This window comes from Morchella sextelata (assembly GCF_020137385.1).
Source record: "Morchella sextelata strain SCLS chromosome Unknown scls_14, whole genome shotgun sequence".
In the NCBI taxonomy this organism is placed as follows: Eukaryota; Fungi; Ascomycota; class Pezizomycetes; order Pezizales; family Morchellaceae; genus Morchella; species Morchella sextelata.
Window position 1 is genome coordinate 1,587,829 of NW_025408629.1, and position 15,485 is coordinate 1,603,313.

Below are 15,485 nucleotides of genomic sequence, written 5' to 3' on the forward strand. Positions count from 1 at the left end.
CATCATTTTTCTCCACCATTAAGCTGATCATCGTTATACCCGAGTTTTACCATGGAAAAATCACCATGAAATAACATCTCCACTTGGTGATTCTACTCTACAAAGCTCAGAAATAGCGGAGATCTAGTTTCAATTTTGCTGTTGGCCCTCTCTTTGCAGCTGTGAGTCAAAACATCCGGAGCTCCATGCAGCGATACTTGGTATCTTAGCGCCAGGGACGACGTCTGTCAGGTGGCTAATGATTAATTATGCAAAGGGTCCAATGACATCTTAGTTAGTACGATAGTAGTAACATCATCGGCACCGTACCAGCACCTGAGTAATATAACGTTCCTCTCCCGGGATACTAGATGCATGGCTATTGTGTTTCTTTATATGTTTCCCTACGGCCTGCGCCTGCTAGCTATCTAGCCTTGCAAGACGTCGAAAATGAATTTGGATACTTTATAAATAGGATCGAGGCTGAGGATCATTCTGGGCGCTACATCAATGAGTTGGATCATGGATTGCCAATCATTGAAGGGATAATACCAGTCTGGAGATAGCCCATCCGTCGAGAGATGAAAAACCAACTAGTATGCTTGCAAAATGCGCAGTCCATATACATATAGCGGTTTCAGTACCACCGGTGTACGCGTCTTTATACCTCGGTTTGTAAGCGAAATCAATTACTTGGTTATAATTATTGTTTCCATAGGTTGCAGTACTTACATTTAGTTGGACGCCATCGATCTATCACTGCGCGTGCGTTACACTACATCATGTATATTAACTACATGTAGTTACATGTACATACAGAGTCAGCTTACAACTGATATGGCGCATGAAATAGGTCAAAAAGAAGTCGGCTCTAGTCCTATCATATTGTTCGCCTTACCACAGCCGTAGACACTTATACCCCGGATATACATATCACGTGGCCACGTGGGTAAGGGTAAGTCACCAATTACACCACTGTTAACGAACGGTTTTAAAGCCGGACCTTGCAATCGCATTTCCGAATCAACGGCCGGCTCCACCGAACTTGCCCCCGTAAGGCCGAACGTTTCCACCCGCGCAAATGTGGGACTTTGCAATATCCAAGGTCGAAGTTGCATTGGGATTGGAACGAGCTCCCTAGAAACAATACATGAATTCGAAAGCTCAAGACCATATATACCCTGGCCATGGTTCCTCGCACAGTTCGTTCCAAATAACTTCCATGAACTAAGGCTACAATATATATAAGAGCTAGCTATAGCGCTATACATTTGTGCTGAAGCCTATAACCACATCTTCCAGCCACCTATATATTTCTGAGTCATCTTTGAAATCCACTCGAGTCCTCATTACAAGATACAAGAAGGTCAACAATCTCCAAAGATGGCGCCAGTTATAACGAGCCCATCTATTGCCATTAGCACTCCTGAAATCCCCCTGTTTGCTGTTTCGGCACGTACAAACAATCCCGATTTCCAGCGATATCCACTTCACACATTACATACCAGAGATGACACGAGCGCGAACGTTGATGTAATCAGTGCCATAATTGGCATAATTGCCGTGTTGATCGCAATCATCGGCCTGGTTGAGGGATATAAACGTTGGAAACAATACAGGAGAGATGTATACTACTTATGAGACTTTGCGGCGTTAGGGCCGCTAGGAAAATTCGATGATTCTGATGTATGTTCTAGCTCATGTCATCAGCTGTTGAAGAAAACCGTGTGGGAATGCATGTGCGGCAACCACCCTGCGATCCGCCTCCGAATCTCCCCGCAGCGGATGCGAACCATGTATTCTATGTGGTGTGTGCCATCCTCACGTTCTTACGCATGGTACATTCTACTCCATGTCCAGACGACGAGAGAGATGCGGGAATTGCTTGTGTATCAACTCCTGGATCGGGGACCGCTGGGAATATTGGTTTGCAAAATGGTGCTTGAGAGGATCGATGAAATTGACGTTTGAGTGGTTAGATCTGGTGGTTCTAGGTTTGAAGCTCGTTGCATAATACATTTACGGCGCAGGATGGAGTTTATGAGGCACGAAATATTGTTAGCTTTGAGGACTTTCCTTTTTCTTTCTTTTCTTTGGTAATATATATCATGGGTCATGGGCAATAGATGGGCTGCCAATATGTTAGGTGCATAGGTCCGGGGGTGTTCATGGCGTACGTACGGGTGCTTTTTAAGGATTCGGAGGCTATCGCGCGCGTTCTTTATATGATTTTTTGTTCTTATTTTCCTTTGTATATGATTGGACTAGAAATGACACTATTTTCTTTTGTCGTGATACGTTGGTGCTTTGCAATTTGGGGGCTCTTGAAATTGGCTTTCTCATGGATGTGGACGACGCCTAGAATATTTAACAAAGTAAGATGACCTTATTACTTGCAACAGTACTGATAACACAAAAGTTATAAGGACAGGTTGGGAATTGTTTTGATTATCTGGACTAAGCTAGTCCTTCATCCTCTCAATCCTCGATTCGACGACACTCGATCTCTCCCACGATTCTAACCCGACAACACTCTCCCCCAAATCTAACCCGACGACACTCGATCCCTCCCGCGATTCTAATCCGACAGCGCTCTACCCCCACAAATCTAGATAAACAACCGAACCAAATAACCCAACTTGTTTCTACCTGCTCTGGTAATAATAAATCAACTTATAGTGCATTGCGCCATGTTGTCGATTGGTCCAAGATTGATAGGTACCCGACCGGCACGACGTCATGATCACCTTCTCAATGGTAGAGCTAGGGCTACTAGTAGTTGGATGATGGTAGTTTGTTACTGAAACTTCGTATCTGGATATATGCGCATACTCGCGTAGGATACTCGTCACTAGCAAAAGATGGTCTAATGACGTTGATTGAGTAACGAAGGCGAGTTGATATTGGCGTTAGGAAAGTCCGTTCCATCTCTTTGTATATGCCAATCAATAAGCTGACTCCACAAACCCGTTACCATTCAGATTTGGTGATATTAAGGCCTTTGCGACGGCGAGTTTTCGACTTTCGTTGCGGAATCTATACTGCAATTAATCATTGACTTAGTAACTGGTAAAATGGACATAGCTAATGTATCGATAGGAGTTAGTGTGCTCGTGGTAATATTCGTTGATGAATACTCTATTGTCGAGTTGTTTGGGCGCCTAACTGCGAGTTTTCTTACTCTAGGAGGGAGGGTGGGAGCAATGGGTATTATGTATTGTGTGCGCTGATAAACCAACTGCCCGGGCGGTTAATGATTGGTTTACATGTGCATGCATATATGTCTCACTTTCCTGCCAAGAACTTTATCCACTAATCATTGACACCGCCAAGGAAAAGGGATCCAAGTCATGCATATTGCACGTGGCTGCTTATCAAACTGGTGTCTAAGACCGAGCCCAGTCTCCGATCATGCGGCTAGGTGCTCTAGAAAGCCGCCCTAGAATCATGGACCCGAACTTCTGGTAGCGACTATGCTTTCTCGGATGCGTTATATAAGTAGATCACTTTTATCAATGCAAAGCACGCCATCTTGTTCATCCACAAATCTCGGTTCATTTTCATTCTCTTGGCCAGGACCACCCCTACACTGTTTATTTTCTGACAGGCTTGTGTTAGCTTCCGCCATGTACTGTGGAGATGTTCTTATACTTTGCAGCGAGCTTTGACATAAAGATACATCTACACCAACAAAATTTAAGCTTAAATAGATTAGACTTGACAATTGTGCTCATTCGGAATTTTCCAAAGGCAAGTCTACGCCGTACTGAATTTCTAACCTTGCATAATCTTACACTCAATTAAATCGAATTTTGTTTACATCGGGTGATCAATTGACCCACTGGAAAGATACCCCGAATATATGTGACTTTATAGACGTAAGATGAGATTGCATGGAGCATATTCTTTGTTAAAATTTCTCGACCAATTTCTCCTCCGGCCCCTCAACTCAATCATTTTAACATTGGTAGCTATAATGACCATGATTACGACTTTCTCAGTATATTAGGGAAGTCTCCCTACGTGCCACATATATGGGGATACCATGCATCAATTCTCTATTGGTAGCCTGAAGCTTTGTGTTCTTGGCGCCGAGACCCACAAGGCTCAGGTGTGGACGTTAGACCTGTGCGCATGCGTCATAGCTAGCATGCGCAGCCTTCACCCCCTCGAGTGAGAAAGTATGAAACAGAACTCGAACTATCAACTAGCAACAGCAGTTTCTTGACACGGCTCAACGATATGTATGTCTGTCTATATCTATGTTATTCTTCTTCACCATACGCAAGAGCGTAGGTGGCGACCCTATCCGCCTTCTGGTAGGTGTTTTCACCACGTAAGTAGGAGGCGCCTAGTTTCAAATCCTGCATTGAAAATTTGCAATGTATCTAATAGCTGGCATGTAGGGGAGGCCTAGATCATATAGTCGAACCGTCATCGATCTTTTCTCGGTTTCAGAGTCATAGGTATTGGAGCATCTATCGCCCAACGGATCTCGGTGTATTACGCTTGAGTGAAAAATTGAAACTTCATGAAGCAAGGCTAGGAAGAAACCGCATCAAACCCCCAGGAAACAGCCATTAGACAGATAGCACGCCAAGCAGACAATGCATAGTCCCCGCTCGTGTACATATCCGATCCTCGAGGTAGGTGTAGACATCTAGAATACGTGTAAACTCGTATTGTCGTGATCAATCAAGTATGTAGAAGCCGATGAAAAGTTCGAAAGCCTATGATACGTTTCTCTCGACTCCAAGTACTATGTAGACAAAGGCTGTTCTGTTGTGGAAGACACGTAGGTACATGTGTTAGGCAACCGTCATCCACTGCAGCCTCGACACAGCCTCGTCTGTTTCACGACAACGCATCACTCCGGCTCCCCCCATAACAACAACCAACCACATGTGTTTGAAGAAAACCTCCGCTTCTGTAGCCAAATCAATCGTAATCCGCGCCTCTGTCTCGGAACCTTGTGTGTGCCTTGAGGTGCGGTTATATGTATGTCTTCGAAGAAGATGAATCTCGGTATTGGTCAATACTCATGAGCTTGTGAAGAGAATTCAAGTTTATATGAACAGCATAGCCCACAAGGTTGAGAAGTTTGGAGAGACCCGAGAAGACTCATAGGATAGTTTTGTATCTTTGGTAGCTGCTTAGAATAATTAGTAAGATTTCGAATTTATAATTTTTCGAGGATCATGAAGGGAAATAATTACATATATGTTCAACATCTTGTATCCCATGGCAACAAGTGCATAGCGTCCTCGTCCGCCCATTACATGTACAATAGTTATTCAACCTGAAAAACTTGAAATATTGCTGTTCTAAACGAGTAAGTCATGATAGTAGCTAGGGCAAAACAAGACAACTCAAGACCGGATCTTAGAGCTATGTTCGGAGTATATACCGTTCAGGAACTCTTTGAAATTCTCTGTGAATTAAGTAGGCCCATGCCACTCCTCTCCTATGTCCTCCCCATGTAGCTAAAACCTGCGTGTCAAATAGAGCCTTTCAGTTCCCGATTTTATTTACCTTATTAAGCTACGATAGTACATATATACAGGTATATAGGCATATTGATATGATGCTCCGACTTCGACCCGACCAACTATTTATCTTTATGGAGCGTTAACGTTTCAGTTCACCTCGACTATTTTCGGGTTATGTCGCAGGGTTTTTTCCGGTTCTTTCTCGGGCCGCGGGCCATCTAGTTGGGCTCACCAACGGCCCGGACAGTACTGCCAAGTGGTGTGTACCGGGATTTAGGGATCGGTACGGTATATTTCTACCGGGGCTGGGACTGAATTCGCGTATTTGAGGCCAGAGGCCAGAATTAGTGCTGGGAATTGGCCAATATATCTGTAGAGCCCTAAAGCTCAGAGCGAGCCAATCACTGAGATAATGCACGTAGTATGACATGACCAATGTCCACCCTATCAGCAGCTTTAATTTTCGAGCAGTAGCATGGATAAATGTGGTTCTGTCCACGAGATTCTCCGATGAATGAACTAACCTGTTCTGCCAGGATCGTAATGAGATCAACTGGATTCGCCTATCATTTTTTTTTCTTTCTATTCTGTTTAATTCCTTAAATTCGCCTAGCATTTTGCGGAACCGGGAAATGGGGGCCAGTAAGGGCAGTAGCGAGGGGGAAAGGCGAATTACGTATTTTGCGAAGAGCGAGTGGAGTTTCGGAGATTAAAATCCTAGGTAACACATCTACAGACATTTATAATACATATACAAAGCTCCTACACAGACACTATCTGCTTATGATTTTGTAAGCCCTAACATTGATATATTGTACCTCGAAGACTCCCATTCAACTCCGCACTCGATGTACTCCAATCCTATCGCCGAACCTTCAGCAAATTTCACATTTGCCCACATCGTATCCGACAACATCCAACGTTATAGTCTTCACACACTCCACGCCCGCAATGAACAAAGAAACATCAGTGCAGATGTGATCCAAATAACTACTAGTATATCTGGGTTATTGATCTCTATTTTCGGCTTGATTCAGGGATATAGGTTCTGGAAGCAATGCAAGAGAGTCTCTATGGCAAGTACCTGCCTGCAAGGTCAGCCACTGCAAAAAGTGGCTAGCGTGGCGGTGTCTTGTCTTACATGTATGCTGACTTGCTTAGGCGGCCAATAATGTTGATAACCCTACCCCAGCGAATCCGAACCTCGTTACAATCGACATCAACCGCATCTGCTTAGACATCTGCAAGTTCCACCTGTCACAAATAGCGCCTACAGCCGCTACCCAGGCTGTCGGTGCACACGATCCCGTTGCAGATGTCGGCAATGCGCCAATCCTTGCGGCTGACACTATCGAGCTCGCACCAGCTGCAGCCCAGAATGTCTCGATTGACGAGGAGGAGAGAGGACTTGGACCTACCAGCACAACGGCGACGGTCACCTAAGAAGGTAAAAACCGAAGCAGAAACTCTAAAACACAGCATTCGCAAGCTAATAATGACTATACGTACCACCTAGGCCTATAGTATATATATATACATGTATGCATGTTATGACCATGCTATGGCGCCTGAAGCTTAACATACATGATGCATCCACATCTGAACTATATCTATGAATCTCAGCGCCGAGAATACCAGTAATCCAGCCTACTCCTCAGCAATAACACATATTTATGGAGAAAAAAAATATTTAAAAATATAAAAGAGAGAAAAAAAAGAGAGAAAAAACACATTCCCTCGGCGGCAGGCGGACTTCATGAGAAAGTAGTGGTATTAGAGTCATGCCGGTGAGAAGTGTTAGGGATCGGCAGTTTCTACCAGAGCGAGGTAATTCAGGCCCCGGATTTTCATTTGTTGGTACCATGGTTCGGTCTATTATGGGGAGTTTGGCGCATTCTTTTAGATTTTCTATTTCCTTTTCATTTTTCGTCCACCACTCCTTCCTTACCCTTTTTTAAAAAAAAAATTCTATCTACATTATCATCGTAAGCATGTGAAAAAACATATCAACTCCATATACTACCTATGATGAAAGAGTCCTTACCATGCATTGATGTCCAGCTCGCTTTCCCGATTACTAACACACCGGGCAGTTGACCAACAGTACATTTTCTCACCCTAGGATGCCGATATGGGAAATAACCATGGTCGCGAGCGCTAGCAGGGTCGAAAAGCTTAAACCTGCGTTACCGCATTAATTCGTCTCGACGGCCGGTCACACAGGACGTTGAAATTCCCCTATATGGTTATTTGCCTTGAATACGCCCCCCAATCTCCCTCATGCTGGCTAGAAGAGGCAACTTAGACGTCTTGTGTGACCGGCCGCTGAGACGAATTAATGTGGTACTATTTTTCAACCTTGGCTAGGGCAGCGGGACGCTTAGTCATTAACCCCAAGCAACACCCTGGTGAAGACCCTTGGCAAGTACCACGTCACAATTCCTTGAGCAACGGATTTCCACCATACGGGTCTTTGCATGCTTCTTTCCACCTTCCCCAGGCGAGGGAATGCCATATTTCACGCGCGCCAATCCTTTGCTCGAGCCAGACTTATGCGGGGAATGCACGTTTGGCCCAAAATAACCTGCGGCTTCTAGAAGCCCACCATGCAGATACCCGATACGCTAGGTATTTACCTATCTAGGACTAGGACTAGGAGAACGGCGGTGCGCATGAAGAGTCATTTGTGGGGTACTAGTTGTTGCAAAACGTTTGTTGTGATTGTTTTGCATGACACGTGTGAGGGGGGGGGGGGGGGGGGTGATGAGCTCTGTAACGTCGCTCATTTTGCAGCAGCTTGGTTTCGAGCGGTGAATACGGGTCAGGCCTTTTGAAGTACACAATAATTCTCCAGCTACGCACAGAGGCAAGACCTGTTGTGTATCTGAGCTCCCAGAATTGATAGAACAGGTCAAACGAGCTAAATAGCTGCCCCCGCCGCGGCTCATGACATGATTCAGCAGATGTCAAGCATCGATGTCTTGGAGTCCCTCTTTTGGCCCGAGAAGGTGGGTGTACCTGTGGTTCAGCACGTCTGAGTGGTCGAGGAAAAACGTTGTCAGGTTTGAGCCTCCTCGCAGTTACTACAACGGGTCGCATACGTACATGTATGTACATAATAGTAACCATAACGATTTATCTAAATATCCCGATTCGGTCTCGTGGTTGATTGGGGGTGGGGGGGGGGGGGGGGTCCCGGTCAGACTCGCCAGCACTTTGGTAAGCTGATTGGGCAATCCAGAGTTCGTATTGGTCCAATCCAAGGTTCGTACTCTAAAAATCCCAAAAAGTTCTAACAGACGCGTACGGTGTTGGGCGCCTCTAACGTACAATTGGTACCGGACGGAGGGAGCTCCGCTACATTGCAAAAGAGTAAGGTGAATAGGGTGCCGTTAAGAATACGATGAGATCCATCCATTGGTAGAAAGTGGTGATGGTATCTTTCTGCCACATGGGAGAGTACCTACATGTACGAGCGAGCGGTCGTGCACCCGATCCAGTTGCCACAGAAGGACAATTAAGTACAGTTGGGACCAGATGTCTCAACCGTTGCACACCGCGCGCTTATGGAAACTATGTAACATCGTCCCCCCGGTCGGATCTTTGTTATTTACTGTGTTCCACGTTCGTTTTCTCCATCCGTTATGTACAACAACAGCGCCTTAATAGTCACAGAGAAGCATGAGAGTTATATATCATGCGCATATCTTCATGATTTTGATCAGTACATTTTCCATAACATCTGCTCTTTTGAGCCTTCTCTTGGATTCCGACATCATCATCATCACATACATAAACTGGTGTGAAACTTTATATTGCATTTTTTGGCCATGGACCCAACTACCACGATCACCACCACAACCGAGGCTCTTTCGGCCGACTTTACGTCCGCCCTTGCGGCAAATTCCCACGCACTATATGCCCGGGATGAAAGAAGCGTGACCGTTGATGTTATCACTGTGTCCACTAGCATGATTGGGGTTTTCATTGCCGTGGTTGGCCTGATTCAGGGATACAAGTACTGGAAACATAATTGCAACCATGATGTGAGTAAGACAGTTTAGGATTCAGGGTTAGGGGTATCCATCTGTCTGTGCCTCTGCTTGTGTGGCTTTTGTCTCATGTGGCGGCGATCTTCACGGGAACAGAACAGAAGAGGGGATAACCACAGTCACGAAAGTCAAAGAAATAGAATCAAGCAACCTAAAGCTATGGCTGAGGCTCAATCCTCCCATGTTTTCTGCGGCTTAGAAAACCTGCCATATAATCATTTCTATTGACCCATGACTGTGGGGATCCCATCAACCTATTATATATGTTTCCAAGTCTAACATTCCCGCCTGATTAGTCGCCGTCGACCGCTCCTTTAGGAACCGTACAAACCCTTAACCCACCGCAGAACTCGATCATGGTGGATGCGAATCAAGTGTTTGGCATAGCGTATGCTGCGGTCCTCATGTTCCTGCACAACGCCTTTGTTGCTGTAGCGCCGTCGTTATCGCCAACTGCTATCGGGAACGAGCCGGACACGCCGCGCGTGTATGACCTCGAGGCGGGTGTCGTGGGCCTTCGGCGCATTCGCGATGTTGAGGTGGAGGAGGAAGATCGGGGGCGTGTTGTGGATAGTTTTGCTGCGCGTGCTAGTTGATGTAGATGATATGGTGATGAGGCTATGAGGTTCTGTTTTAACGATTCTATTGTGGGTTGTTGGGTTGTGTATATATAGATCGAGGCCTTCGTGGAACTTTGGAGGATTGTATTAGATTCGGAATTGTTTGATACCAGGAACTAAGGGAATGTGTTCGTTTCGTGAATTTATTTAATCTCTTGTCTATAGTATTCGTATATTGCCGTGGTGTTTTCTGGATCCCTTAAGGCGCTTTGATTGGTTGAGAGCATCGAACCTTAACTCTATACATGAAGTTTTGGGGCCAATATTGCTTCGTCTCAAGATGACGTAGCACTCCAATATTTCGGGATAAGGAAGAAAACAGCTGGACACAAAATTTTTGATAAGTATTATCACACGCTAGAATGCTCCGTCGCTACAATGATAGAAAAAACAGACAGAGTTCAGCAGAGCACATTGCATAACTATATCAGTTTGGTAACACTAGGATTTGGACTGACCGCTGTGCCATCACTGCTAGGATAGGTGTGGCGCTGACTAAGGAGTCATGGCACAAATGTATGTATGGTGCGCCCACTCTTAAAAGTGACCAAAAGTGGCGGAAAGTCAATCGCTGATAACTTTATGACCATGATAGATATCAAAAATTCGGAAAAATAGAAGTATAGTAATAGTGATGAACTTTAGTTCTATTCTTCCGAATTTTTGATATCTATCATGGTCATAAAGTTATCAGCGATTGAAAATGGCTGTTTTTGTATGTAAAAAGCGCCAAGACTGAACAAAGTGGAACAGTATTAATATACCCATTTATACCCCCCGAAAAGCAAACCTGATCAAGTTGTGGCAGTGATGCAGAAAAATGGCTAGAAATGAGCCCTCTGGTTGGCTCATGAGTCCATATTGCAGCCAAAATTGTTCCACATCCATATGCCGCCGTGTCACCTTTAAGAGTGTGCGCACCATAGCTACTTTGGGCTCGGGATATGCTACTTTGGGCGGCAACGTTGCAATGGGCCTACGGTGGAAGAAACTCTGTTCCATAAGAACCTGAAAATGCCGGTGCCAATGACAAGGATAATTTGTATGGGGTCACTGTGTGTAACTGTGGAGGAGAACGAGTACAGTCGTAACTCGATATGCCGGAACTCGTTGTGTCGGATCCCTTGCTGTCCCGGATGAGGTTGGTGGACACTACTTTTCATCACCAAAATGCATTTGCTATCCCGGATATTGGCCTGTTCGGACCGGATGGGAATTCACAGGAGAGTGAACCCCTGTCCCTACAGAAACAAGATCTGCTATCCCGGATGGTTGGGCTTGGCATATGGGTTAGGGTTGGGTCGCAGAGTGGTGATACTCGAGGAGTTTCATTTCTTTCTTTAAATCCTTTCCTACATTTGGGATAAAGACATACTAATAGTGCTTCTAGGGTAGAATTTTGCGACAAATCTAACCATACTATTGGTTTCTTCCTCCGAGTCCTGGTTGTGGAGATATAGTCAAATTCTTGATGATAAAGTTCAAGAAAATCAATCTTTTTCATAATTGGACATTGCAACTTGTGTATTAGGAATGAATATATGCTAATACCTTGTATAGGACAGAATTTAGCGACGATTCTAACCATTCTACCAGCTTGGGTGCGTGACTGCTGGTTGTTGAGCTATATCAGAATTCGGTATAGAAAAGTAATTCCAATGAGGTCGAGAATTTTTAAAATTGGATACTGCAGCCTGCATATTAGAGATGAGTACAAGCTGATAATGTGTATAGGTCAGTTTTTTACGAGAAATTTAACGGTGGTATCAGCATAGGCTTGCAACCTCTGGTTGCTGAGCAATATCACAATACGGTAGGGAAAAGTGATTTGAGATCGAGAATGTTCAAAATTGGATATTATGATATGTGTATTAGAGATGAGTACAGGTTAATAATGTGTATAGGTCAGTTTTTTACGACGAATCTAATGGTGCTATCGGCTTGAGCCCGCGATGGCTGGTTGTTGAGTTATATACAATTTTCAATTTGCAAGCCTCTCGTACGCTGCATCGATACCACTCCCGCTCCAGACAACTGGAGAAGTTAAGTAAGGGTCCTCGTCCTCCTCAACATCACTGGAAGACATGGAATATCTTAATGGTATATCATCTTCTACCAATGCCCATTCTCTTATAACAACAGATGGTCCAGTTGCTGGATTCTCTCTGTATTCGCGGAACGCGCCCGTAAAATACCTATTAATTTTGGTTTGATGGACATACGCAGTATGCTTGTGACTATCCTCAACATTAACTATTGATTCTAATCCAGAATTTAGGGAATACTTACCAAACAAGAGCAACTTTCAGCTCAGATACTTGCTTGACCAAGTCATCAACCCCGAGCCTCTTCCCCCCGTTACTGTACAGCTCTGTCGTTTTAAGAGACTGGAGGTAGCGGGAAAGCTCTGATGCATAATGGATTGCACCTTCAGTTGTAACAACTGCTAAAGCAGCTGGAATATCGTCAACTTCTACCTGTGTGCTCGTGGTTTCGGATTCTTCATTATCCATGCTGTCATATTGGTCAAGTAGGGACGGATCTTGCAGGAGAATGCCTGATGCGATACCTGCCTTTACCAGTTGGGATGTGCTTGGTAGTGCATTCCCTCTGATTTCTGAATCGGTACTCTCTTGAACAGCATCTTCGTCCAAGGAAAAAAACTCCTCAAATCTTTCTGCCCATGTAGGGTCGGGTAGTTGAAAATCTGATAGAGGGTCAAAAATGCGGCGCATAGCAATCTGACAATGGGTGCGCTGGGAAGCAACAAAATATTGCACTTGGTCTTCGGGTCGCTGTGGAAGTAAAGAGTTGCAGTTGAGGTCAGTATTTTGAGTTGCGCTTCCACCACAAATGTCCGCTTTTCACCAGCAGTTGATTATCGTTTGTGGGGTTACCGCATCCCATGCGCTTGATATTAAATGCACAGCTTGCAAAATATTGATTTTCTCAGGAGCAACTCCGTGGTTGTTGAAGTACTGTACCATATTGTCTGCATATTGACGGCGATAAGCAGATTTGAATGCTTTTATTATTCCTTGATCTAAAGGTTGAAGTCTTGATATAGTGTTTGGTGGAAGGTAAATAAGAGTTATGTTCGTTAGAACAGGGGGAGTTGGGCCATTGTAGTTCTGAGGAGGGTGAAGCGGGTGCGGATGTGTAGGACAATTATCAGTAACAAGAGCTACGTTACGATTCTCAATCCTCATTTGTTGGTTAAATGTCCGTAGGAATTCATACCACAACCCAGTCAACATCCAGGCTTTTTTATTATATCGGTAAACAACAGGCAAATTGGCGATGTTAATGCGGTTTTTCTTGAATGCATGCGGCTCTTTTGCTCTCGAAATCACCCAAAGCTTTCTTTTATCGGTTCCTGTAGAATTAACGATGTGAAATGTTGAAATACGCGTTTTTGAATCCTTCGAACCGGTGATCTGTTTTCCCTTGTCCTTTTTGACGTTTGAGCTTTGTGGTTGTTTATTGTAAACCAAACCACTTTCATCGCAATTATATCGGTCTGGTGGGGCAAATGGTGCTAATTGCTCTGCTAGTCGCTCCCTGTATACAGGTAGCATGGTTTCGTCGACTTGACCAGCTTCCCCATGTCGTTTTAAGCGACCGATATTGTACCTCCCCTTAAAGTTGGTCAACCACCCCCCTGACAACTCAAAAGACTCATAGTTTTCAAGAACACCTGCATTCAGAAGCTCTTTTTGAATTGTCTTTGACTGCGAACGGATTATATCATCTGTAACTGCAATTCGTTCTGATTCTGCCGCATCTATCCAAAGTGCAAGAAAATGCTCAAAAAATGGATATTGGGCGGTCCTGGATTTCTTCTTCTTTGAATCCGGACCTAATATTTTGTTAGATAACCTAAGAAAACATAGATTAAGTTTTCTCATACCGCTTGGTGGATCTTCTTTTGCCCTCTTTTCCCATCCCTTCAAATGGTCCGAGAGACTAGATGTTGCAAGGGGCCGCCCATCTGGACGTCTTGGGCATTCTTCCAAAAGTGCAAATAAAGATAATTTCAAGTTTGGAAATCGCTCTCTCAATTTACACAATTTGTATTTCTCTAATGGAGTAAAACCGGCAATGTGCTGTCTGCGCTGGATAGGAGGCATTTTGGATGTGGATGGTAGAAAGCCGGCAAGAGTTCAAGATACATGGTCACGGCATACTGTACCTATACTCTACACTCCCCTATAGTACCGTACCTATAGTCTACGCTCCCCTATATTTACTTTTTCCCTTTTTTTTGCTGTCCCGGATCACTTGCTATCCCGGACGAATCCCTCAGAGTCTTGGCCATCCGGCATAGCGAGTTGCGACTGTACTCGGGGCAGGCAATAAGAACCTGAAAATGCAAGCTGCAAGCAGGGGCTCAATTTGGTGTAGCTTTTCGCCAGCCTCGAATCAGAGTCGTTACCATACAAAGTCATTTTCAGGTTCTTCTTGCCTTGCCCGAGTAGGTACGGGTAGGATATCAACCCTGCGCACAACTCTCACTTTGGCCTATCGAGGCCTATCAAACAGTGTGTGGGCGGTCGGGCCACGCACCGCGCCGATTCATAGCTACCCTATCAAACTCTCAAGACCACCCCCCTGTCGATCATAGCTTACCACCCTATCAAAGGGGGTACCGAGCTGGTCCTAACCTGTAGGCTGCATCTAGATCTCCTCTATCTACATGTACAATTCCTATAATATATAAGAACCAGAATGACGAAGACCACAATCAGAAACCATTTTCAACATAATATCGCGCAAGTAGCTCTACTTTGGGCGCAGAGCATAAAGCCTAAGCTTATAAGCTTTTCATTAGTGCGGACGTACTCTGGAGCATCTCCCACCGCACCTCCCGCCCCACCCCGGACACCCTCATCATACCGGTATACCGCGCGCCACGAAGAAATCAAGATCTATAATTCAAAAGTGAGAGCTACAAATGTTCAACTCAACTCTTACCATATCAGTTACAGCCACTGTTACATTGCAACTGGCCCATATTGCACCATCCGAGAGCCTCCCAAGAAACACTCTTCATACGCTCGATACCAGAGCAGATACTAGTGCAAGTGTCAACTTAATCGCCATAACCACCAGTCTGGCCGGTGTAGTAATCGCTATAATCGGTCTTATTCTTGGATACATATACTGGAAACACCCACGGAAGGCCGCAAGTCCGAGTATTGGGGTTAGGACCACGATACCCCCGTCATAGGGTTAGGGCTTACTCAAATCTCTCTTAGTCATCACCTCTTCCTGTTCTCAACCCTAGCCCACAGCTTCCAGGTTCGACATTCAATGTCAACCGTATGCATGTTCTCGTGCAATGC

The 15,485-nt window shown here is 44.8% G+C and overlaps 4 protein-coding genes across 4 annotated transcripts; 3 read left to right on the top strand and 1 right to left on the bottom strand.

Moving 5' to 3' along the window:
• Positions 1-1,362: 1,362 nt before the first annotated feature.
• H6S33_003287 (uncharacterized protein) lies at positions 1,363-1,925 on the top strand (the record flags this gene model as incomplete). The annotated part of the gene is made up of 2 exons (XM_044834661.1): positions 1,363-1,605; positions 1,677-1,925. 2 exons carry the CDS (start codon positions 1,363-1,365, stop codon positions 1,923-1,925), a joined length of 492 nt encoding a protein of 163 aa, XP_044692494.1.
• Positions 1,926-6,316: 4,391 nt separating this feature from the next.
• On the top strand, positions 6,317-6,911 carry H6S33_003288 (uncharacterized protein; the record flags this gene model as incomplete). The annotated part of the gene is made up of 2 exons (XM_044834662.1): positions 6,317-6,445; positions 6,630-6,911. 2 exons carry the CDS (start codon positions 6,317-6,319, stop codon positions 6,909-6,911), a joined length of 411 nt encoding a protein of 136 aa, XP_044692495.1.
• A 2,387-nt stretch (positions 6,912-9,298) lies between these two features.
• On the top strand, positions 9,299-10,116 carry H6S33_003289 (uncharacterized protein; the record flags this gene model as incomplete). The annotated part of the gene is made up of 2 exons (XM_044834663.1): positions 9,299-9,514; positions 9,817-10,116. The coding sequence occupies 2 exons, from the start codon at positions 9,299-9,301 to the stop codon at positions 10,114-10,116; spliced, it is 516 nt and encodes a 171-aa protein (XP_044692496.1).
• A 2,005-nt stretch (positions 10,117-12,121) lies between these two features.
• Positions 12,122-14,270, bottom strand: H6S33_003290 (uncharacterized protein; the record flags this gene model as incomplete). Its single annotated transcript, XM_044834664.1, has 4 exons — positions 12,122-12,377; positions 12,430-12,935; positions 13,038-13,999; positions 14,051-14,270. 4 exons carry the CDS (start codon positions 14,268-14,270, stop codon positions 12,122-12,124), a joined length of 1,944 nt encoding a protein of 647 aa, XP_044692497.1.
• Positions 14,271-15,485: the final 1,215 nt, after the last annotated feature.